Raw genomic sequence first — 26,173 nt, 5'->3', positions numbered from 1 at the left:
AACTGGCTGAAAGGTTGAATGGATTTAGTTGCCATGACTTTGCAAAGTATTATAAATGTGATAGAGCATGATTCATTTAGTGATGTAATAAAAATAAGAACCCACAAGGGTTTTTTTGTTCATAATTATAGACGGATCACATTGGCTGCACTGCTACAGCGGATATTCATCCGTGTATGTCTCCCATAGCAGCCCGTGTTTGTGATGAAGCACAATCAGTTAAAACAAGTTTTATTTTTCAAGTTTGGATGTTTGAAGTGCTTTCCAGTAACTCGTTTTTTTTTTTTTTCTCCTTTCTGAAAACTCTCAGGGATTAAGTCTTTTGAATACTTTTCATCCTAAAGAGATGATACAGCCTTCGGTCGTCCACGGGCTCTCAGCTCTAATTCAAGTGCCGTCAGACCTGTTATTTTGAAAGCTTCCTCGCTCTACCTGACTTTAAATAGTACTGCTGGGAACTTGCTGTTGAAGCACAGAGCTGCTAAAAGCAACGGGGGAAGAAGAAAAAAAAAAGCTGTTAGGAAATCTAAAGAATTTCGTGACTGAAGAATGGATGGGTTAAATATAAAAGCTAAAAGACTTTCTCTGTATGAAGTCGGACTTGATCACTAGGTGACTCATAAGTGTTTGTAGTGCAGAGAGAAGAAGCCAAGTGAGAAGCACAAGGCTCTGAAAATGATATTGTTTCATCAGTATTCACTTTAACGCCAGAGAGGCTGAGCCACCATCAGTTGATAGCCACTTTAAATAAGACATGAAATATCTTGGCGCTTAAAATGACCCTTCATGACTTTTCTTCAGCCGTATCAACCATCATTTTTACATTTTGCAAAACACGCAGGAAAAAGATACTCTGCTTACCATCTGAGAGCTACAGCTTCATGACATTTTCTCTGACCTTTGACTCACAAAGGTGCATTGCTTTATAATTCTCATTTCCTAGAACTGGATAAAGATTTCTGCTGTGGCTTTTCTTTGTAAAGCATACGGCTCATGATATGAAAATTGCCCCCTAAAAATTATACTCTGTACTTCTCATTGTGTTAAAGGGCCTGCACATTGGTAATGATGTCAGACCTCTCAGTAGAAAGACCAACGTGTATATACTGAAAGCTGACTTAAAAGCATTTAACTAGTTTTCTGTAGGGATCGGCATAAGCATAAAATTTTAAATTATTTGTCTGAGCACAATTTAGAACCAGAGTATGGGAAAAAAAAGCCTCAGTGTGACTCATGTGTCAAAGCTCCACTTCCATCAGTTTGACATGTTCATCTGTCAGAAAAATGTGCGAGTGATGATAGAAGCAGTTGGGGGCATACAGTCGAGATAGATTGGACAGTTTGGAAGCGGGCCTCAACTCGAACTGTTTTTTGATTCCCACCCTGCGCCCAGAGCGTTGTCTGATAAACTGAGGGTTAAAGGGACAGTTCACTCTAAAGTCAGATAGCTATGGTGTGAGCTGCCAGTTGCAGCGGTATCTGCCTTCTCTTTTATTTAATGGAACTAAATGGCACTCACTCTTTGGTGCTTTGAAAGTAAAGGAAAAAAATCTGGGATTACATCCCATCCAATTTAATATTGTATATTATGTGTATATTTACATACTTTTGGGCTGTCACTACCATGAGCACCTTGTTGTGGATGAACACTTTCTTCTTTATTGTTACATATTTGGCATACGTTGTTGCATTCGTTTTGGAAATTACTCAGTTCTCAGTAATGGTGTGCAGTTTTGTGAGTTTTTCTTTTTTTTTTTCACTTAAACTGCAGCAGTATGAGACAATAACAGTCAATAATCCAATAGATGGAAACTTGGTTTTAGTATTTTACCCAAGGACATTTGGCATGCATACTGGCACGGCGAAGGATCAAACCACCAATCTTCTGATTAGTAAATGACTTGCTCTACCTCCTGAACTCCCTCCCTAGATTTATAATTGACTTCTAAACGAAGTTTCAGGTAAATTCCTGAGCTTTTTTCACTTTAAATCAGAGACATTTAGGCAAAAATCCAGATATCTCGTGTGGCAAAACCGATGTTTTTTATTCATGCTGAAAGTCTAAGGAGCTTGGAAAGAAAAGTGTCTGGACTTCTTCAAGTTGCTTGAAGACGTTTCACCTCTCATACAAGAAGAAGCTTCAGTTCTGAACTGAAGAAGCTTCTTGGATGAGAGGTGAAACGTCTTCAACGTCTTCAACGTCTACGATGACCTGGATGACAGAGAAGCTTCACAGACATTCATGCTGAAAGTACTGTATTCTTCACTTGTAGGCAGCGTCACTCATAGTGTAGAGCAAATCAAGAAAATAGTCTTTCTTGAAAACACCTACAAGAAAATTGATCAACTACCTAATTCTAAAAATCAGCACAGAGAAAATTCTAAAAAGAGAACATTTTGGGGTTGTAGGTAAAAGGAACATGCATTTACCTATTCATTTTTTTTTTTAAGGAGCATTTGAAAAGTAGTATTAGACACTGTTCATTAAAGACAAATTTCTGCTGATATCCAGGTTTACAGGGCTTGGCTAAGAGCCAAAGGAGAGAGTCCTAAGACATCTTGATCCAGGCCTCAATGTACTGCAAGTGGGAGTTGGCAGGCACATGCAAAAATCTTTTTGGCTTTACACAGATTTGTGGGGTACCTGCTCTGCATGCTATCAGTGTTCTCAAAAGACTTTTGTATCAGTGTAGATGATGAAAGAAAGAAGAGGAAGAATGATATTTCTGCCTGTTTTCTCGAGCATTATTTTTTCACTTTCTGAATACATAATGCTAGAGCAGCGAGCAGGATTTGTACTTCCAAACTGTTGAGAAGGTGTATGTGTGTAGAGCTTATAATTAAAGCATAAGTCTTGGGTCAGTTTTTCCAAGAAACTTCGTAAAGAATACCTGGAAAGAGCAATAAAAAGCTGAACACCTAAGGCAGTCATCCTGAATTTCATTATACATTTGCATCTACTGTGACCCAATTACTTTAGCTGTATTATACTGTCTTCTGCCATGCCACTGTGGTGAACACCACGGGCTGTTTGGCCCACTGTCGCAGCAGCGTGCTCTTGTAAACAAATTGAATTTATGTAACCTTGCTGACGGGTAGGAACTGCGGAGGCCAGACTGGCTGGTGAGCGTGGCGTCCCCGATGTTTGTAGCCCAGTGGAAACATAGTTATTACGGCCAGAAAGAGTGAACTCACTGCCTACAGTGGCAGCCAGCTTGTTTTGTATTATGGATGATGAAGTTGATGTATGGGCTCCTTGTATGCGCAGAACAGCCACAGTGTTTCTGCCAAGTGATGAATAGCATCAATACTGTGGACTATTGGAAAAGACCGGGGCACACAAGATCTCATCTCAGCTCCTCTTTTCCATTTTCCATTTTTGGCAGATCTCAAATAAATTGTATTGTTTTCCTTTTTGTTTTGTCCTTGCCTTCCTTCCTTCCTCGATCCTCCAGACCACGCTATACACCCCGCTCCTTTTGTGGAACTTTTAATGAGCTAAAAGGTATGCAAGAGTGCACAGGAAAGACTTGACAAAGCACTTTTGAAAGATTAAGGCTGACTAACAGCACAGTGGTGTCTGGTTGGCTTTGTCTCAGCTCTCTTTTCTTTCTCTGCATCCGTCCACCTGAGCAAGAGGCTGCGGGAATGAGCACTGCACTAGAGGCGAGATTAGAATCGGATGTGAATTGGCCTGGAGATTGGTTTGTAGACTGAAAATGCATGAAAATGGAAGATGGAATGGAAGCAGAGAGAAGACTGGGGGACACATGAACAATGAGAGAAGGTCACAGTTAAAAGCCAGTGTGAGATGATAGTGGTGGTGGTGGTGGCGGGTTGGAGGATGAGAATGATTGAGTGGAAGAATTTGCTCTTATCTTTACATGGAAAGTATATAATAGCTCTAGATTTTCTTCTCACTATTTAGTCTTATGATCAGAGATGGGCAGTAACGCGTTACAAGTAACGCGTTACTGTAATCCGATTACTTTTTTCAAGTAACGAGTAAAGTAAGGGATTACTATTGCAAAATCAGTAATTAGATTACCGTTACTTTCCCGTAGGAACGCTGCGTTACTGCGTTACTAAAACCGTGATTTTTTTTTTGCGAGAATGTCTCATGACAGTGACGTAAGCAAGTGCGACGTTGGTGACAGCAGCTGTGTGCAGATCAACAATGGATAATATATCGAGTGCGGGAGAGAGTATGAGCGTGCAGCGTTTAAAGTGTGGAAGTACTGACCTTACTTTGAGTTTGATTCCATAAAAAGTGACAAAAACATTAGCGTCCATCGTGCGTGGGAAGAAAACTTCTTTTTACAGCGAAAAAAACCCCTAAACTTCCGAGCAAGCACCGAGTAGCTACGACGTGATGGGAAACTCACAGAGACACTCGCGCGGATTCTTCAACTGACCGCAGCACACCTACACCAGGGTAACCCTCCGCCTACCCTGCTCCTGCTTTACAGGTGAAAATAGAGGAAAAGGACCGCTGAGTCTTTGACTTTATTTATTTTCTGCTGTGTTTTACTTGCATCTGTTTGAAAGAGTGAGTGAAAACACAAAAAATATTTTATTTTATGTGCTGGAATGTGTAGAAAATAGGTTTAAATGTTAAACTAATTTATTCAAGTCAGAGAATGTTGCATATAATTAAATGTTTTGCTTGATGCATAAAGTTAAAAGATTAAAACTGATAAAAACAAGTTAAAAAAAGAGACTTTTCCATTTGATTACATTTTGTATGATGATTATGCAGAAAAAGTAGAATTGGGCTGAAAGATCTATCACTTTATCACCTCTTCAGGTTGTAAATCGTGTTTTTAAAAAGTAACTAAGTAACTAAGTAACTAAGTAATTAATTACTTTTGAAAATAAGTAATCAGTAAAGTAACGGGATTACTTTTTGGGGGGAGTAATCAGTAATTAGTTACTGATTACTTTTTTCAAGTAACTTGACCAACACTGCTTATGATGTCATCTTTTCTCTCAGAGTATCCAGCGGCTGCTTTGAAAGCCCACTGTCAGTCTGTGTCTTAGGTCGCCAGTGAACATTCAGGGTGTTATGTGGCTTTCATCCCACATTTCATGTCATTAGTCACTTCTAAGTGAATTTAATGAGAAATTACCTGTTATAGCAGCCAAAACAGGTTTCATGCCACTGAAGAAGCAGCACATTAATCCTTCCTAATGACTTATGATAATCATCTGAGCCTGAAACCTGTGGACTACTCATGGGTGTCTAAGGCAGCTTACCCATAACGCTCATATTGATAGATGATGATCTGAGGTCTAAGGTTTTTTCTCCTCTCTCTTCGTAAGATTGCAGCATCCAAAAATCATAAGCTGTTTTACAGTACTTGTTGTTGCCTGCACTCCATTTTCCAGTGTTTGGAATCAAATTATTTCCAAGCAGAGGGCTCCATCGATTGTTTGTTGCACTTGGTGTCAGACAGACAGCTTCCATAAAACTTTCATGTGGTCTACTTTCCTCTTTGCCTCAACAGGAGTCAGTATTTGGGTGTTAGTTCTCACAAAGGGACACTATTGATTCTTGCATTTATTTTCATCTGTGCTTCCCTCTTTTTCCTTCCTTGCAGTGGCAAACATTTTGTGGCGGGAAGAAGGTACGTCTAGACTGCTTCTGCTCCACTATAGCATTCATTAAACTGAGTTAATTGAATTTCTGTAATAGGGTTACTGAACTGTGATGAGAAGGATTAAGTGATTTGATGCTTCGAGAGTAGATAACAATGTTATATGCTTATTTCCGTTCCAAATGTTCATACTGTGCAGTCTCATAAGCTTTTTCACGTATATAACGGCGCTGTTGTTACTCTCTCGCAGGTCTCGGCATTGGCAACATGTTCTATGTGTTCTATGAAGACGGGATCAAAGTCATTCAGCCGGTTGCATGTGAGATCCAACGGCATATTAAACCCAGTGAGAAGCTGCTGGCTCTGCAGGTGAGTCGTCAGAAAACATTTACGATTCAGTGACTTTTTTTTATATTCCATCATTAAAAATGTACGTAAAGCCCAAGTCCAGTCAGAAGGTGGTAGTAATGCTGCCAGAGGTGTTTCGTAAGCCACCAGTAAAACAGCAAGATGTGTAAAGACGTCTAACTCAACCAGGCAAGGCTAGCATATCAGAAGTCGACCATAGCTATATGTAGCCACAAGGTGGGAGACTGGAGAAGGTTGCCGTCTTCAAAGAGCAGTGAAATAGTTCTCAATGAATATCTAGTGTCAGTTTTGGGCCTTGCTGTTAAAACAGATTATAGTTTATAATGCATTTCTAAAGCAGTGTGTAGAATACTGTAAATTGTAATAATTTTTAAAACATTTTTACAGAAGACCTGAACCAACAGTGGGTTTCTGGTTAGAAACACTGTTAATGTATCCAAAAGTATAAAGTGTAAAAAAAAGAAAAACACTTGTGTGAGCCCTATTGTGCTTTCTCTGCCGACATGCAGCATAAAAGGAGACCTCTATGGTGTATTTAACAGGGTATTTTCCTCTTCCTTTGTATAAGTGTCAGATCTCCAATGTTGAAAATTAATAGCACCTAACCTAGTATACGTCAAGTTTAATTGCAATAATTTTAATGACATTATTTAATATGAATTCATGCCTCTCCGCAAAACCCATTTCTTTTCCTAAAGTCCAAAGACTGTTATGATTTGTGCCTGCCAGGAATTCGCAACACTGTGAAATGTTTTATTTTAACTTTGGAAGATCTTGTCAATGACCAGTTAATTTAATGAATTGGAAGCAGAGAAGAGGTGGTTGAATAGTCTTGTAAGCCCTTGGCTTGCATAGATCAAAAATGTCAGTGTTTGCATCTTAGTGTTTTACAGTGGAGTCCTGTGAACAGACAGGAGTGTTTGTTAATGTCTCTGAAAAAGATGTAATGTGTTATTCACTATTTATATCCTACACATCAAGTGCCATGCTATCCAACGGAGTGACAGCTTCTGTGAGCAGTTGGATTTATCTGAGGTTCAGAGTCAGCTAAGCTGCCGAACGCTCAACAGTTGATAGTCACTAAACTGTCCAATATTGATATGAGTGATTCCAAATATGATTTAAATGTAGATCTGCATTTTCTCACACACTTGATAAATGATAGTGTAATTATCTTATGTCAGCAATGCTCTTCTTTTTCTCCTGATTTTCAAATGAATGGACCTAAAGCTTGCCATTGCAATATAGATTAATTTGAACATGTTTCAGAGAAACCCCAAAGAGAATCAAGATCAGACTAGACAAGAAGAGTCGTCCATGGTGGAAAAATCCATCCCAACAGCTAGGGTGATGGGGGCAGGGCTAACAGGTAGAGACATGCAGCCAATTTACCCATGAGATGATGCGCTCCATCATCTCCTCCCCATTTACCAGATAATTTCATTAGAGCCGTTTTCACTGAAGTAAGAAAAACAAACATGTTCTGTAAACCTGTAAAAACAACAGGCTCAAACAGTCATTTTTATAACATTGTTCAAATAAATATGTCATTATTTTTCCTTCTGTCAGATAACTAATGGGGGAAGAGTAAAGCAAGAGATTGACAGGCAGGCCTGGTGCAGTGTACTGATGTGGATGCAGTACTGATCTGAGGAGCTGAGTTTGAAGATGAGGCTGTCGATTTATTGGTCAGTCTGGGTTCCTAGCTTCACTTGTGTCTACAACCTTCAGTGACAGAAAAAAGTAAATCAATGTTGCAGATTCAAGAAATTGGCTTCTTTTAAAGGGTGTCTGGGCATAACAGAGGGTGAGGAGTTGAGCCATTCTTGAGTAAAGCCTCCGCTTCTCCGAAAAGGGCATCTAATTAAGATGCCTTCAAGGTAAGGTGTTTTGGGCATATCACCAAAGTGGGGATCAAGGGGAATACCCAAGAAAGCTGGAGAGATGCATCTCTTGTTTGGCCTGGGAATGTCTCAGTTACCCCCCAGAAGAGCTAGAAGCAGTGACTGGTCTAAGCATCTGTGTTTGGACTGCTGCCCTACGACCTGGATCCTGATAAGTGGTAAGAAATGGACAAATGGATGGACAGTTGAAGAAAACAATGTCCACTAGACACGTAGGGTACCCACTGAGCCATGGTGTTAATTCACTAACATAACTCATGCAGTCAGAGTGAGTTTCAGATGGCAGTGGACTGTTTACACCAAGCCTCCCCTACTGAGACACCGTTTATCACTGAAGCTTTCAAGCAGCAAAACATTCAGAGCACCCAGCTGATAGATACCTGTTAGATTTACACGTGTTCTCGAATAGCAGCTTTCCTCTGAGCTGCCTTTCATCCAGGAGCTCTGCACTGATTGGACGGCTGTTATACATAAAGCGATGCCATGAACGCGCAACAATCAGCCAAGCGTTCCTCTGAGAGGTGTTTGTATTAGGATATCAATCACTGCAGCACTCCACTCTTGTCTTGGTGGATTGCGGTGTGAACACATGAGGCCGTTTCCCAGCACAGTGCTCACGTTTTCTCCATCACAGAGGATTGATTGCTTATGCACAGCCAATCCATTATCCAAATCCACCAGATAGACTGCTCAACTGCGATACATGTCGTATGGAAGAAAACACAATAACGTCCAATTCTGCTTCAGGAAGCATCTTTATTTGGTTTCCTGTGGAACAAAGGACAATCAGATGTGTTATGAGTTTTGTTTTGTTTTTTATTACATATGCTACAAGGTTATGTTAAGTGCGGTGGTTGTCTTAATGTTTACTGTAAACAATAACAATAGCTTATTTTTTATAGCACCTTTTAAAACATACAAAGTGCTTCACAGTTTGGTGAAGACCACAAATTAAAGATAGTTATACATGTCTAAATATACAAATGTGAGTTAAAGATACAGCCTTAGATTTTCCCCTGCACATTAGAAGAAGAATAGTTATGAAAAAGGACAAAAGGTTAAAAACTAATGACTGCAGAAAACGTTTTCTCTGCACTTGTTTAAAACAAACGACAGATTTAGCCTGTTCCAATATGTAGGAGCTACAACCTCAAAATGATCCCCTCTGGTTTTAAAATAAGAGCATGGAACAGTTAAAAGAGTGTGTACAGATTATCGGAGAGGCCAACTGCCACAGTAATGTCTCAGCACATGTCCCTGTATAAGATGGAACTTGGGCCATGTAGGGCTTTATTTAATAAAATTTTCAAATGAATTCTGAATTTCACTGGAACTGAAAGCTTGTAAAGGCAAAAATATAGCTAGTTTTTGTTAGCAGCCTAGCTGCTGCATTCGAGAGCAGTTAAAGATGGCCTATTGCTGAGTGTGGGATGCACACCATAAGTGAGTTACAGTATTTAAGACAGAAAAAGGCAGGAAAAATTCAAATGCGTACTAAATGTTCCACATTTTTGGGTGTTGGTAAAGGTTAAATCAAAGAAACACGGATGGATGCGCTCAGATGGATGCAGTTTGCACTTTACCATCATGCTCTCGGTCTTTTGTACAATACAAATAATTTCCATATCCACGCAGTAGACTGCGCCACTATTTTCCTACTCCACCTTACTCATTCCTACTCGTGATGACCGAGTAACAGAACCGAGTAATAGAACTGGACCAGGAGGGTGTGGTGTGACCATGAGGACTGAACAACGAGTGGAAGAGTAGCTGTTGGTGTTTCCAGAGTAGAAGGAGCATAGAGAACCCAAATGCTTAACTTATGTAAATGCATTTTGTATGTATATAAACCTCACATTTGTAATGACAATTTTAATCATAAAACAGTCAAAGGGTAAATAAAATATAGTAATTGGAATTTTAGAAACGCCACATTTATTTTAGAAAACTGACGGGACTCAGTCAACAGCTTGAACACTCTCTCCATATTTCTCTAATTTTAACAGAAGTGTTTTCTAAGTCTTATGTATTCCAAGAGGACCTTGTTTACTCTCAAGGGTGATAATTAGCATGCTAGTTCAAAAGGAAAAAAACAAAACACTTTAGGGTAATACTAGCTGGAACTCACTTGTAGCTTTTTGAAAAAATTTGCTTGGAGAATTCTCTAAAGGCTTTAGGTCCAACTAAGTTATGAGTACATGTTAAAAAAAAATATTGTGAAAGTTGCATCACGTCATACTATAAGACTACAGAAGTTTGGATTGAGAGCTTGGAGGAACACCTCAAGAGATTAGACATGATTGTGCCGTGACTTTACCACAAAGTTTCTCTTTTTGACACTTTTGGATGTTGCTGCTTCACTGTTTTCGGCACTTTCCCTCCCCACAGACGACTTATGTGTCACAAATGTACTAGCTCTACAAATCATCTGGCGGCTTAGCTGGAGAATATCAGATGCCTCACATTTCTCACAGCAGCTCTTTAAATGTCATCATCCACATTCACAAGTGTAGAGGGTAAAAATCCTCTAAATATAACTTCACACTAGTATTTTTTTAATATCTTTTAAAGAAATACAACACCGCAGTGTGAATTCACTGCAGCATAATGTCCTACTGCAGTATTTGATGAAAAGATATATATTGTTTTGTATCACACTGTAGTCATTTCCATCATAAAGAAGTACAGCAAATGTTTGCAGTCTTTAAAACCTGTCAGTTACAACATAAATTGCATACATCGATTGCACCCACATATATACTGACATATGCAACACACATATACAGAGAGGATTACAGCCGCCTCCATTCACACCCTCGGCTGGGCATCAGATGTTCGATTTCTCACTTCTTAAAGGTGCAATAAGTTGGATATTGGCAGCCCCCCTAGCAACAAAATGACCACAGCGTAGGTCTGCAGGGGTGTCGCAGGGTTCAATAACAATGACTCAACGATTACTTCACAAAGTGGAAGGATTTCTGACTTTTAAAACTGACTCCTCCAACCTGTTTTGGAATAAACAGCAATAGATGGCGCTGCACCTGGACAATGTAGTCACAGAGAATTGAAATCCTTGTCTTTCTGGCTCTTTCAAGCCAGAAAATTCAAAGCAGTGTCATTGATTTAGTGATTTAGCTTCTTGAAATGACCTCTTAGCTGGATGTTTTTGTTTGCAAATTAACCTACAGAGAAGACATGGGCGACATCACTGGGGAGGTCGGCAGTAGAGTTTAGATCCCTCCTCTCTGTTTTTCCCCATCATTCTTAATATAAAGTTGAGTCAAGTTCATACATTAAAGAATGCCCCTCGAACCAAGAAATTTTGGCCAATGAAAAGGGACCTGTCATGGGCTGCCTCTGTGGTTGTAAATATGAGAGAAAGAGTTCATCCCGACATGCCGGAGTCATCCTTGCAGCTCCCAAAATTGTCCCACAGAGTCTGAAATGGACGACTGGTCACTGCCTGGAGGATTGGATGACTAGGGAAGGGGGTGAGAGGTGGAAATCTCCTGAGCCATAAGGCTGGTTGAGTTGCCCGTTAGCCAGGATGGCGAGAGCTGCCAGGAGTGGAAGCTGAACAGCCGTAGACTGTCCGCGGGCTTTGTGTTGAAGAATATGTGCGGACAAGTGGGAGCGATTACAGAGATTTCGCTGGACCACGTAAAGCTCATTTATCCAAGTTGCCAAGATAGCACGACTCACATCAGCATAGGTGATAAGACTGCAGGTAGTAAACAACACAGAAAAATGACGAGGTGAAGGTAATTGTTTTTTAATGAGACGTATTTCCCTGTAATATGAAAAACAATATGCTCACTGTCGGTGTGTGTCTGTGTGTGTGTGTCTGTGTGTGTGCGCGCCTTTGTTTTTGCAGGAGGAAGTGTGCCCCACCTCACCAGGAGAGGCGGTTCAGAGGTGTGTGTGGACATCAGCGGTCAACATCAAGGACAAGTTTATTTATGTGACACAGCCAACCTTGGATCGAGTGCTCATAGTTGACATCCAGTCTCAGAAGGCCGTCCAGGTAATTGTCGGGCTAAACTGGAAAAAACAAGTTCTCGTCAGTTTTGCCAGAAACACAGAGAGAGGGTCTGACGATAACACAGGTCAAGAAAAAAAAAAGATTGAATAATCTTTCCTGTTTGTATCTTTGTAAAAGTGAAAAGTTGTTGTTTACAGTAATTGACTCCATCTGTGCCAAAAAACTTCAAGGTTGCTCGGTGTCCCCATGTTGATTGAACGCAACATATTTCACAAAAACCTTCAATACATCATTGCTCCATATGGGTATTTTCTGTGATTGATTTTGCTGAATGAAGGACACACATGTTTTTTTTCCAGTTCCATACATCATCCTCCTTCATGAAGTTCAAATATATGAATGCTTTGGGCCTAAACTAAAAATGACCTGTATCCTGTTATTTGGGAAACGCTTGTATCAGAGGTGTTGGAATATTGTACTTAAGTAACTATTTAGTAGAGCATTAATACAAATAAGTGAGCGCTGTGGTGTGACGATGTATGAGGAGTGTAGTCCAATGTAAATTCAATATTGCCAGGCTTTCTTTATGTCATCTGGCTCAACAAAACAGATCATTAGTGAAAGGTATCAGAATGGTGGTTATCAGCTTTCTTTGTTATCCCACACTTCCTTCAACCTAGTATTCTGGGTAATAAACACCAGTAGACTAAATAATTTTCCAGTTTATGGTCTATTAATCTGAGTAAAACACCACCAAGCATAAAAATACATTTTCTGATTCATTAACTAAATGCACATAAATTAGTGTAGTAACAAACTGTAGTAATGGACATTGTATTACGTACATTGTGTCTGATACTGTGCTGTATCAGGTTTGACAACCTTTGGTTTTCAGCCTGCATAAAACATAGCCTCAGGTTCATGTTTATAGCAGCCAGCATTAGTGACACCTGCCAATGTAGCCCATCGGCTTCAAGGTTCAACATGTTTCACATTCAGAGATACTGTTCTGCATACAGAACAGCTAGTTATTTGAGTCAATGTTGCCTTCCTATTAGCTTGAAGCTGTCTGAAGCAGTCTTCTTCCCCAATGTCTGACACCAACAAAACATTTTTGGCTATAAACTGCCTCTCCCTGGTATTTTTCTCTTTTTCTGATCATCCTCTGTAAAATCTAGAGATGATCGTGCCCATCTGGCACAAAAAAAAAGAAAACGTTAAAGAAGAAGACACGTTTCTTTAATATTTCAGGGAGGATGATTTTTGTTATCTTGCTTGAAAACAGCGTGAAACATCATCACTGCTACTTGTTCTATTCTGTTTACTAAATACTCAGAGATTTTTTGCATGTACAGTAGATTTATCCACAAGCTTACATTGATGTACTGTCCCCAGTCCCCAATCTGAAAGCCATAATAAAACATTTAGCTTGCATTTCTTGAGGTTGCACATTGTGGAATTTGAGGTGCGTTTAAGGTCATTTTCCTGCAACAAGAACCCAAAGCATGGTCAATCTAAAATGGTGCTACAAATGGTGCTGCAGTTTGAGAGTTCTTTTCATGAAAATCTGCACTTTTTTGCTCCAAATATATCGTTGTTCAGTGTAGCAGTCTGCCATTCGGACTTCCGGTTGAGCTTTGATGGAGTAGGACGCGATTAAATTGTTATTTATTTGCGCTTTTTGGGCATATTTCCAGTCCTGTTTCGGTTTGTGGATTGTCTTGTTGAGAAGTTTTACTCGGGCCGGCGTAAAATGGCAGCAAAAAATGTTAAAACCCGCAGTACTATTCAAACACATCTGAGGCCTGGTTTGCAAACCGCGACCACACCCTCGAGTGAGCCGTCGTCTCCTGCAAAGCCCCCCACATCTCAAGCTAATCCTGATATTGAGGCGCTCAAGGTCGAGTTGCTGGCTTTGCTGAGGAAAGATATCGCCGACATCTTTAAAAAGCAGTCTGCCATTCATCTGGTTTGTTTGGATGTTGTTTGGATGCCAAACTTCTGATTCCATTAAGGTTATTTCTATGAAATCGTGGAGACCTACTCCAAATGTCTATTTAAGAAAAAACTATTTTTATTTGGTTTTCTAGCAATTATTCAAGCAGCTCTTTCAACCTGACCTCTACTTTCTGTTTACCATGTCTTAATTCCATTACAAAGTAAGAAAGCTTCTACTTAAAAAAAAGCTATTTTCTTGTAGTCAAGCTTTGTGGGCATCAATTATTCTCTGTTCTTTAGAGTAGTAGGCAGCTGCTAGTTGTTGGGACAAGGTTTTAGGAGTCTGAGTGTTTATTAAGATGTGAAATGTGCATCCCCAGGCCTTTCCATAATTCTGACCTAATACGAAAATAGGCCTAACAAGCAACTGTAATCAAGGTTGGAAACCTTGGCAAAACTTATGTGAGAGGTCAAATCTTCTGGGGTGCCCAAACTTTTATTTTGCACCAAAATTATATAAAACAGAAAGTGCTCTAATCTTGCTTAAAATATTCAAAGTAATGTTTCATATTTGTCTTTTTAGACATCAGTTTATTATCTACTTACACACAACTATTCACAGTAGCAGTAATTTTGACCAGGGGTTCCCAGCCACTACTGTCACCACTACAGAGAGATTATAAAATCATTCTGATAAGCAACGTCAGTGTCAACAGCAGAGTGCAGGGCTTTGTCTGCATGTGTTGAATTTTTCTACTTGATGAAGTCTGTTTTGTTTCTTACTTGCTTGAAAGCTTGCCAGTGCATCAGCCCGGCTCTGTTCCACTTGAACCGCTAAAGTGCTGCTTTTTCAGCTTTAAGATCAGCTTTTGTTTGACTGCTAATCCCTGACCTGACCCATTTCATACAAACTGCAACCGTCAAGACCCACAGTTAACCTTAGCGTCAACGTGATGACCGAGTGACCCTGAGACCCACCTCTTCAAGGATACTGTCGCCTGGCAACCCTTCAGAAGTGCTTTAAAATGGCAAATCCTGCCATCTTCCTCACAGATGGTGTGAGGAAGCCGCCCCTTTAACACTCCTTGCTGCACCCGTCTCTTTTCCTGGTGGATTTTTTTTAATGCAAGGCTTCCTCAGGAAATAACAGTGAGTGGTGGAGTTGAATCATCAGTGTCAGTGGGTTTTTTGGGTGTGTCAGACTAATTCCGGGCTGTTCAGATCCCTGCAGATGTTCCTGACACCGTGATAGCTGTTTACAGCTTGCCAGCCTCTCAGGGACCTGCCAGTAAGCAGGTTGGTGTCCCAGAGTCTGTCACAAGCTCATTATTCAGTCGCCTGGAGGTTTAGCTTCATTGCATTATATTACCAGTTGTTAATTACCCACCTGAACCCGTCACTCGTCTCGAATGGTAAGATACACGCAAGTTCTGGTTTCCCAGATTTTCGTGTTCTCATTGGATTATTAATATGATTGACATGCCGAAAGCAACAATAACAAGCGATTTGCGTTTTGAAATTTGCAACCAATTAAATTGTTAGTTAACAGTTTTTAATGAGCAAGCTGTATTTTGTGCATTATAACTAATGAATTGCAGAGTGCATGCGGATACTTGTGTGCAAGTAGCTGCAATGTTCTCCGCGCTTCATCTCTGACAGATCTGTAGAAGTTACTAGAGCATATTGGCTGAGGATCTTTATAATCTTCCTCAGCCAGAAAGAAGTTGTCAGTCGAGAGGAAAAGAACAACGCGAACACCTGTTTTCTCTGATGACTACATGCTCGGAGATTAGTTAGGATTCAACAGATATTCTCATCTTATTTGCAATAACTCTCTTAGGAGAGGTTTACTCTCTCAGTAATACAGTATATATTTTGCCAAGGTAAACAATACCATTAGGATTTTGTGGCAAAACAAATATTATAGAAGGAAAGCTGCAGTCAAAGGGGGTTGTGGGAATACAGGGTTGCAATAATTCTTTTTAAAAGGATGATGGCTTTTTCTTGCTGTTGTGAGGAGTAAAGCTACTGCATGCTCTCGCTTCCCCTGAGATTTCCGTATTCCCTTTGAGCCGGGTGTCTCTCTGCACTCAGGTGGACATAATGCATGAGGAGCGCTTTTCTGTCACATACGGCTCATCTATTGTTCTGGTTGGGAATATTGCCGCTGTGTGTCAAAGAACGGATAAAGACTGAAAGCAATTACTTCAGTGTGGTAAAGAAATTGTGTCTGTCACCACTTGATTTGAAATGCAGCTCAACACCAAACACACCTTATACATAAAAAGCACACCTCCAATCTACCTTGTTAAAAGAAGACTTGGACCTGTCAACCCGCGGTGCATTAGTCTGCAGGAAAACCTTTCAAAAGCATTACCATTGCACATCAAAGAGGGATCTCTTCAAACACAAGTCTAGTTTGCCTTGCGGTATTATACCATGGCCCTGCTGTCTTTGGGCTCAATTTGGTTTTTGATCGGTTGTGTGTTCTCTTTCAGACGGTCAGCACTGACCCGTATCCAGTGAAGCTCCACTATGACAAATCTCATGACCAGGTGTGGCTGCTCAGCTGGGGAGACATGGAGAAGAACTTTCCTACCCTGCAGGTGTGTCCGTGGTTCACTAGTTAATTATATTTCAATGTTTTTCTCTCCTCTGCAGTCCTTGTCCATTTTCGTCCTTGTAAAACGGTTGAAAGCAGTGAGTTATATAAACAAGCACAGAGATGCAGACTATCAAGGCAAAGTTCGGATAGTTCACATGCTTTAAAATGTATTATGTTCACCAACTGTCAGAAAATTGTGAAAAATACCAATCATGTTGTCCCAGAGTCCAAGGCTGCTCATTTTTCCTTTACCAACAGTGCCAAATTATCTGGTCATTAATTTTCTATTACTCAACGAACCCTTTCAGGATTCTATAAATAAAAAGAGCTGATAGAGGAACTTAATATCTTCCTGCTGATTATATTAAATACCCTGTGTGAAGATAGGCATGTGTAAGCTGTAAAATCAGCAATAAGGAATAACTATTAGCATAACATTACCAACAAAGCCAATCCAGAAAGCTACAGGTGATAAAAACAAACAAACAGATCTTTTCTCCCTACAACAAATTCAGTGACTTCAGCTGTGCATTATTTATTTATTTTTTAGAAAGAGGGGCAATACATATTAATGAACATTTTAACAAATGTAAATATGCCAGATTATAGCCTTGGGCTAATTTCCATCTGCATCCCACCTTTACTTTCATTGCTTCTCCCTTAGAGTATATTTTAAGTTAATTAAATGCACTTTGAGTGCAGCAGGCATTAAGGCTGTAGTAGTTTTTGGTTCTGAACCACTACACATAAATCCAGGCACATAAACTTCTGACCACAAAGGTAGAGTGTTGTATCATTAAAAAGTTAAATTAAAATATATATATCAAAAGATGGTGCTTTTATTGCACATCAGGATTGGTCCATCTCATTCACACTGCTCTTTAGATATCCTGTTCTGACCACTTGTGTCTCTGCGAACAGCAAACATTAACTTGTTGGGTCAACATCAAAATGACCCAAATTTCATGTAATAATTTTTAACATGATACTCAAGATGAAGGGTTGCTGAGCCAGTGTAGCACATATTGCATACTTCAAGTGGTAAAACAGGACCTCTGGGGAACACACTGAAAATAGCACTCGCGCTATTATAGTATTAACTAAATCTGCTGTTTCTTTCTTTCTTTAAATTCTGGAATTCACTACACTTATTGATTGCACCTTATAAATACTCTTTGTATATGTTCAATTTTGAGGCCTTTGCTATAAATGGAACAAATATTTAATGAGTGTGTTTTTTAATTGTTTCCTTTGAGTCAAATTGAGCGGTTTCATTGGAAATTCTAGTTTGTCATCAGGAGCACAGAGATTTGTAATGCAGGGATTTGGTCTGTGGCAATTTGCCTTCAGCATTGTGGTACAATCAAAGCAAACCCTGCCTACACACAACCACATGTCTACACGCTTCCATGCATGCATGATGATTATTTAGACACCAAGGAATATAGCACACATCACCTCCTACTGAGAAGCTCCAGCTACTCAACAGCACGAGGAGAGGCTGAAGAGTTTTATCTGTTAAAAAATGCTGGAAACTTTTGCAGCTTTCTGATATTAGTCCCTTTCGGTTCATTGTTAGCTCCAAGTAAGTATGATTTAAAGACTTTAATGAGGAGAAACCAGCAGCACTGAGTGTATTCATCAAGCTCATTTTAAACACCCACCTGCTTCTCTGTTGGTCTTCACCAGGTGATCAATCAGGCCAGCGGAAGAGTCTCCCACCACACCGTTCACACACAACCGGTCGGCAGGCGCTTCGACAGAGTGGACGATTTCTTCATTCCCGCCTCCAGCCTCATCATTAACCACATCAGGTACATCCAGCATGATCCAGCAACATTCCTAATGTAAATTGATTTGCAAATTAGGTTCACCCCTTTGGCATTTAATTCACTTTACTTAAAATCTCTTCAAGACTCAATACAATAATTTGAATGAGCATTGTTTTGCGCTACTTGAGTGGGTTTTTGGATCAAGGCCACACAGTTATCTGATGAAACTGGGCACCCTGAAACTGATTATACAATTCCTTATTTTTTAAATAAATTCAAAAGACTAACAAGAACCAGCATAAAAAATCACAAAAGAGTTGCAGAAAACAATAAATAATATAAGCATATTATAAGTATTAGAAATTTTAAATATGTCAGTGTACTCTTTGCTTTACATTTCTTGGCAGTATCTCAAAGGACACTTGCTGAAAGTCGCAGGATCCTTACAACTGTTAAATATCCTTTGACTGTTTAAACTCTGGTTTGGCCACGAAGAAAAAGGCCAAAGTTACTGATTTTTTTTAATCAAATCACTCGGTCATAAAAACTTCCAAAAACAAAGAAAAACTAAATAATCTTAATCTTAATTTTTCCAACCAACAGATTACCAAAAATATTCAGTTTTCAGTAATAAACAGCAAGTGGCAGAAAATGATCTGCATTCTTCTTGAAAACTTTTTGAACAGTTACCAGATTTCAGTACAGTTGCAAATACTGAATTAATTTCATCAATTATTATTTTATCTTAAATGTTGCTAGGTTGTTTAAAATCAAGTATTTGTCGGCTGTGTTCCTGTGCAGGTTCCTGTGCAAAGACTGTAAATATTACACAGTAGCTCTGGTAGATCTTGTACGCAGTGCTTTTCAAATGCTCAAAAAATAAGAGGACTGACAAATGCAAGTGACTAGCGAGATAGGCATATCACACTGGTAAATTTATAATCCGATTCATTTTTTATAATTTTATAATTCTGTAGATTTAATAATACATCATAATAGATTCTGAATCTACCCCTCAGGGCATGTTAAGCTGTAAGGCATCTTCATGCCTACTTTAAAGTGTCTGGGAGGCAGAAGCTCAGCCCATCCAACTGGTTCACATTCCAAGCCATCAAATACTGCTCTTGGTCAGAAGTCGCTGGGGTGACAGACTTAAACATGTCAAAGGTGTTTAGGCATCGGTGCCCTGATGCAGGGGCTCCTGCAGTATTAGACTCTAAGAAGTATTGTGTATCAAATTCAAATAAAGGAGACACAAGGGCGAGGTGGAGGTCTAGGATAGAAGATGCTAAGGCAGGTTGCAGTTAATCTCCCATTTAGAGCGTTGCTTTTTTACTCAGTGGTTAGTTAAGTTTAGGAGTTTATTATGATTTTCGTCACTTGGTCACAACATTAAGGTGAATATTAAAAATGACATGTAAGCAAATAATCGTGCAGCAAAAATAAGGAGCTGAAAATGAACATCAAAGAGGATTTGTTTCTTTAATGGCCACTTTGGCTCCAAAAGTGAGTCCATCTCTGAAGGAAGCATTTTTGTAACCGGATACAAAAAAACTAAAAGATTGTGGCCTTTATGAATAGTAAACACCCACTCCCTGTTAGGGGTATAGAGGTTTTGACTGACAGATGGGACAAAGGAAAGTGGCTACAGCTGACGGCTGCCTGCTAGGCCCTACCTTTACTAATTTGATTGAAATAGACCTTTCAACCGTTCGGACTCTTTTCTTTTTCTTTTAAGGAAATAATGTAACAAATTTCCGAGCTTGGTGCTAGACATTACCAGTAAATGGTGATTACCTGATAAATCAGCAGCAATACCTGAGGCTTAGGTTTATTTCCAGTTCTGTACAGGATGTCCACATAATGTGCATTAACTTTAAAAACAATTAAATAAGCTATGCCGTTTATAGCTGTTGAAATTTTCCTTTCAGAAACATCATGACCAAAACAGAATAACAACAATTAAATGCAGCTGCCTCTTACACTGATAAAGATATCCCCAAACTCTTTGTGTCAAACGGTTAAAGAGTGGTTTTAAGAATGAATCAGCAATTAGTATTATCATCAAATGCCACTACTTACAGGAGTCATTAGTATTTTCTTTGTTCTCACCGAGATCAAATAAAAAAAAACAACCCAACAAAGTCAGAGAGTGGGGGGGCAGTTTGGCACCTCACCTGCTCTTTATCGCTTTAGTTCATCAACAACAAAGCATAGACCTGCTGAGTGCAGAGTGCATCGAAACGCTGCTTCGGTTTTCACATGTCACGAGCAGCTGTCACACCCAGGCTTAACGCGGATAGAGAAAAGCTTTTCCCAAACGCTTTGTTTAGACTCAGCCATTTCTAAAGTGAAAACACTGACACAGAGATGAGTTAGCATGCAAAGCAGTTAGTTGAACATAGCCATCTTGTGCAGAATTGGGGGAAATCTTTTATGCATTAGTCATTGGTACAAACGACAAACAGCAGCTGTCAGTTTGGCACAGAGCAATCCGGGTCTGCCAGTGAAGCACCCCAGCTGTGTTCACATCACAGCAAGGCCAAACAATGTCTGATTATCAATTTTTCATACATGAAAAAAAAGTCAAACCATTGAGAAAAGTATTTGTTTCATCGCATCGACCTTTTGCTTCCAAGCATGTTACCAATATTTCACAGCATTTGTGCACTAGTCATTGATCAGCCACAATATTGATAATAATCCATGGCAAAACAATTTCAGTGTTGTTTGATAGGCTTGTTTGATGAGTTGTATTATTGGTCTGTAAATCACCAGCTCTGCCTGCCAGTGGGTGAAAATGGTTTTTCAGATTTAAACTGCACAATACATTTTTCTGATGATTTTCTTCTAGATTCCCCCATCTTTCTTCAGAGCTTATTTTTTAATATAGGTGAGGGACACTATAGTAGAATCAAGAACCAACATGTTTAGTGACGGAGGGCTTTTTAATTGACATAAAACCGCTTTGGTGGTTTCACAGAATTGATTGAATGATCATAAATCTTTGTAAGACTCCAGTGAATCGAATACAACTTATGAAAGTTAACCAGTGTATACTGCCAACAAATTTTACAGTCTAAATTACTCATAAGTCCTGATTGTATAATGAAAACTTTGTCTGATTAATTCATTTGAATGGGCATTTTAATTCTTGGCTGTTCTGAGAATTTGGCTGTATTCACAAGCACTTACTGAGAGAGATGCTAGAGCTTCTTGTTAGGATACAGTGCAGTATTCACAACGCTTCGCTCATTCCACAATTTGTCGTATTACAGTGGTTGTTTCTTATTGAATCTTAGGATTCAATTCATTTTTCACCCTTAAAATTCTACAAATACCTCATAATGACAAAGTGAAGAAGGTTTGCGCACACAGCCACCAGTATAGACCAGTTCGGAGCCAGGAAAAAACAGCAAAGTGTGGTTCATTTCAGTTTGATGTCAACTCCAAATAAAAGTTTATTGTATATAATCATTAGTTAGGCTAGCATTGACTCTGCTAGCCTAACTAATGATTAAGAGAGAAATTCTGAAAGGCTGCTGATATCACTGCTTGCTTCTTATGGAAGTAACACATTCACATATCTGAGCAATAACAACTTGGTAGGATGAGTGAACTGGTCCAGTGTTAGACTCTAACCTTAAATAAAAGTCCAGTCCAGGTAATTAATTTGGATTAGATTGTCCAAGTCTCTTACCGTTTCCCTGCAGCAACCTGCCTACTCTGACCTGTTTCCTTTGTCTTTGCTTTACTTATTCTGAAATCCTTGGTTCCCCTTACAGGGATTAAACTAGTTGTTTTTCAGTGGTGGTCCTCAGTTTCCTTTCAGTCTTAGACTTGGCTAAATCATAATAATAGATTTTTGTATTTTTATTAAATGACAATGAGTAGAGAGTAGCTCTTTAACTGTATGAAGGGGGTGGAGTGCAGAACAGAAAATGGTCAAATAATTCATATTGCAAGTTCTTACAGTAACACTGAGTTACAAAAGGAACAATTAAATCTGCTGTCTTCCTGATTAAATTGGAAAAAAAAAGGATTTTTAGTTGTGAAAATGAATGAAAATAAATGGTCTGCTCCACAATTTTTGTGCTAAATGCAGACAACTGTTTTGTAGCACAGTCTAGACTTGGCAACAAAATATGAAAAACTGCTCCATTAATAATAAGACAAGCTAATTAAAGACTATTTAAGATGCCAAAAGCCATCGATCGTTAGCAGCTCCAAACCAACGGCAGGAAATTTTTAAGTAAAAAAAACAACCCAAAACTAAATGCTGATCACATAATAAGTGAAATATAACTAATTAAGGAGTAAAGCCAGCCTCGCACACGTGAGAAATAGTTGTTATCAGTTTATGCTCACATGTTACAAACCAAAAACTCTGCTTTAGTTGTTTCTGTGACCCTGTGCAATCTCCTGCCTGGCCCCAGTGGTCACAATGATCTCTGGATCAATGATTCCCTTCACAGTGATGATAATGTGCTGTGTGGCTTTCAAACAGCCATTTTCTGTTCACAGGTACAGACAGTGTGGTGTTCAAACGACATAAAAGATGATGAATGACGGCAAGATTGAAGCGCCTGCCAGCATCAATCACCTGGTATTCGCATTTAATTGAGGCCTGTCCGCATATTCCAACTGTTCAGCTGTTAAAGTGTAATGTGCCATTAGGAGGTTCTTTGGGTTTTTCTAATGAGTAGCATTTTCACTGATTGTTGCCCACATATAACACTGCTATGATTCTATTAAAGGGGAAAGTGTAGATGATTTTAGACAGCCAATATGAAGATTGCCAGAGGGCAGAAGATGGCCGTTTTAGTGTTTTAAATGGACCTCTCAGATATGTTAAAGTTTTGCTCCTGAAAATTTATTTAAAATTATGACAGTCCAACAATCTTCATAATTACCTAGTAAAAAAAATCAATTTCTTATTTCAGGTTGACCTTGCCTTATCATCTGCATTGTGCTGGTCGATTTAAGATTTTTTTTGCACCTGCAGGTTAAGCTTCTAGGGGGCATTTTACTGTCAGATTTCTTTAAAAAAAATCAAAAATTACAGAACATTTTCAAATACAGTGCATGACTGTTCAAAGCAAATGACTTGAGCTTTGAACTAACAAGATGTCCTTCTGCATTAATCATCCAAAAAGGCCGGGAAGCTCGAGAAGACAGCCTAGAAACGTATGATTTTGCCCCTCAAATTCAGCTTACAAGCACTAATTGCTAGTCAGTCTGTATTAGAGCACAAATTATAAAGAGTGTAGAACTAAACACAGCTGCAGCTGATAGGATGATGTAGTTGGTCATAAAACAAAAAATTAAAAATGCAATTTGATGATGGTCTAGGATGGAAAAACTAAGAATCATCAAGATTATTATAATTAACATGGGGTGCGATGACTATATACTTCAAATTTCATCAGCAGTTGTTGAGATATTTTATCTAATAGTATGAGTGCTAGAGTTAAAGGTAAAACTCTGGATTAGCAAAGTCAGAAGCTCTTCAAGTCTGTGAAACAAAATTCAAAAAAGTCATGCAGCAATCCAAGGAAAAGGTGTTTAAAAACCCCCTCAAAGTTCTAATGTACTGTTTTTGTGTAATTTTGGTCAAATTTGTCAGCACAACCAGACTGAGGAGACTGTATGTTTATTTATATGGGGATGAGTTTCCATTGAAATCCCTTTTACAACTGGTTTTCAAATGAAAACCAAGTTAAACCCAAAATGTATTTACTTTACCCCCCCCCCCCCCATTGGTTCCAAGCAGGTCATGGGAGAAATGCCACCGGCGGTCAGAACTACAATGGTACCTGATGGTCTTCTAATCTTAGCAGAGCAACACAGTGTTGCAGTGGCTAGCACTCATGCCCTACAGTGAAAAGGTCCTAGATTTGGATTGACTGACAGCTGAGCTTTTTTTTGTGGAGTTTGCATATTCTGCCTGTGTTTGAGTGAGTTTTCTCCAGGTACTCACTCCACTTGGTTTAAAGGAAAGCATTGACCAATTACAATCCATAAAGGCTAAAAATGCAAAAGTTGCAGCATCACTAAGGAGGCAAATTTCACCTGCTGACTCGCTAAATCTCATTCTCAGCAATGTGTGGACGTGCTGAGTTGCGGCATTTTGTCAGATAGCCGAGATGTTTGCTGGATGGGGATTATAGGGAATACATTGTGCATTATTTGCAGTTTATGCATCAGAAACTGTATATAGAAATAATATACAACATTTAAACTTGCTTCTACGTTTGTGTTTTGTTTTAACACGGGGGTCTGTGGGGATTCATTTGATCTCGAAGGAAGCCTCAAGAGTTTATTAAACAAACTGCAGATTTGGGCAGTTGTGCATTACTGCTTGGACAGTCTTAAATGAGAAAAATGTATCGCTAAAGTCATGCTCAGGTAAACCGAAATATTTTGGATATGTTCTGACCCTACTTTTGTACAAAGTGCTCAACCAGTCAACTGGGTTGGCAGTTTCTTGATTCTTAATTTGGATTTCAGAAGAAAAATGTGATATTGATTAAATCTTTTCTTTGTTTTTCTCTTTAAATTCTCTGCAGATTTGGCCTCATCCTTCATCGAAATGAGCCTGTCCTACACAAGATTGACCTGGAGACGACTTCATATGTGAAAAACATCAGTTTATGGGAGTACAGCTGCATCCCCAAGTCTGTAGCCTACACCCATCTGGGTGGCTATTACTTTGTTAACTGCAGGCCAGACTCTACCGGTGCCACGCAGCCTCAGCTCATCTTAGACAGCGTGACAGACAGCGTAATTGGACAAAACCGTGACATCACTGGCACTCCCTATGTGTCTCCAGACGGCCACTACTTGGTCACTGTCGATGACAGTGATGGCTTGATGAGAATCCAGACGATCTCAGAGCGAGGGCAAATCCAGGAACCCTTCGATATCCACACCAACTTGCACCTATCTGATCTGGCCTTCCAGCGCTCCTTCACCGAAGTCCACCAGTATAACGTTTTTGGCAGCTCCGGCCGTCAAACTGACGCTCTGTTTGTGGAGCTGAGCACCGGCAAAGTCAAGATGATCAAGAGCTTGAAGGAGCCGACCAAGTCCTTTGAGTGGCCGTGGAGCAGCAAGAACAGGATCATGGCGGGCAGCGGACTGTTCGGACAGTACCTCATGACACCGTCCAGAGAGTCCCTCTTCATCCTGGATGGACGGCTCAACAAGCTCAACTGTGAGATCACCGATGTCCTCAAAGGCAACGTGGTGGTGTGGGTGGGAGAGTCTTAGGTCATGACGATGAGACCCAGTGAGCTTTTTCCTTTCAAAGGTACTAATGCACTGAATTCTGTTGCAGATTCTTTAGTTTTGTGGGAGTCCGATAATGAAAACCACAGATTCAGAAACCAAATTGACTTCATCACACGGATGAGGGACTGTCATCCGAAAATGAAAAAAATAAAATAAAATAAAAAATGCTAAAAAAAAGAACAAATATGTGAGGGCATAATTGATTGATATTGTCTTGAAGCCAAGTTTGTTTGTTTTCTTTTCACCTGGTGGTTTGCCTCTACATCAAAGTTGCTTGCTAGTAACATTTTTTTCAAAATTGGTATGAAATCATAAATATGTGCAACTTTGCATTATTATTCGGTTGTATTCAGTGTGTGGGAATGCTGTAGATAATCTCTTAACAAAAACAAACTAAAGTGAATCGGCAGAAATGCATATATACATATATATTGTATACACCCAGATTAAATCTTATAATTTCAATTTTCCCATTCCCAACTTTTTTCCTGTGCCTTCAAGGAAAATTCCCCTCCATCAGAGGAATTAGCATAATTATTCCCAGTGTGACTGCAGACTAATACCTCTTTCTTTGACCCCTTCATTCATGGTGAGTGTGAGTGGTTCCTCACAAATCTACAGCTCTCGTCCATCGAATGCAGCCAAATCTGTCTAATTAAAACGAGCCCTTGCTGTGATCCCATCCTGTTTGAAGTGGAGACTGAGTGGTTCAT

The 26,173-nt window shown here is 39.5% G+C and overlaps 1 protein-coding gene across 1 annotated transcript in view; it reads left to right on the top strand.

Annotated features, from left to right (window-relative positions):
• The window catches only part of fstl5 (follistatin-like 5), a 183,255-nt gene extending 157,816 nt beyond the window's left edge, over nucleotides 1–25,439 (top strand). The window contains exons 12-17 of the mRNA XM_085360253.1: nucleotides 5,601–5,627; nucleotides 5,848–5,966; nucleotides 11,745–11,894; nucleotides 16,289–16,396; nucleotides 18,085–18,209; nucleotides 24,737–25,439. Of these exons, the coding sequence (XP_085216379.1) occupies nucleotides 5,601–5,627; nucleotides 5,848–5,966; nucleotides 11,745–11,894; nucleotides 16,289–16,396; nucleotides 18,085–18,209; nucleotides 24,737–25,439 (1,232 nt within the window). The remainder of the gene's footprint in view (nucleotides 1–5,600; nucleotides 5,628–5,847; nucleotides 5,967–11,744; nucleotides 11,895–16,288; nucleotides 16,397–18,084; nucleotides 18,210–24,736) is intronic.
• The last annotated feature ends 734 nt before the right edge of the window (nucleotides 25,440–26,173 follow it).

Source organism: Diplotaxodon limnothrissa, linkage group LG2, assembly GCF_057381915.1.
Source record: "Diplotaxodon limnothrissa isolate DT_005_m linkage group LG2, D_limnothrissa_male_GT1.1, whole genome shotgun sequence".
NCBI classification, from domain to species: domain Eukaryota; kingdom Metazoa; phylum Chordata; class Actinopteri; order Cichliformes; family Cichlidae; genus Diplotaxodon; species Diplotaxodon limnothrissa.
This window is presented reverse-complemented; position numbering and strand designations above follow the sequence as displayed.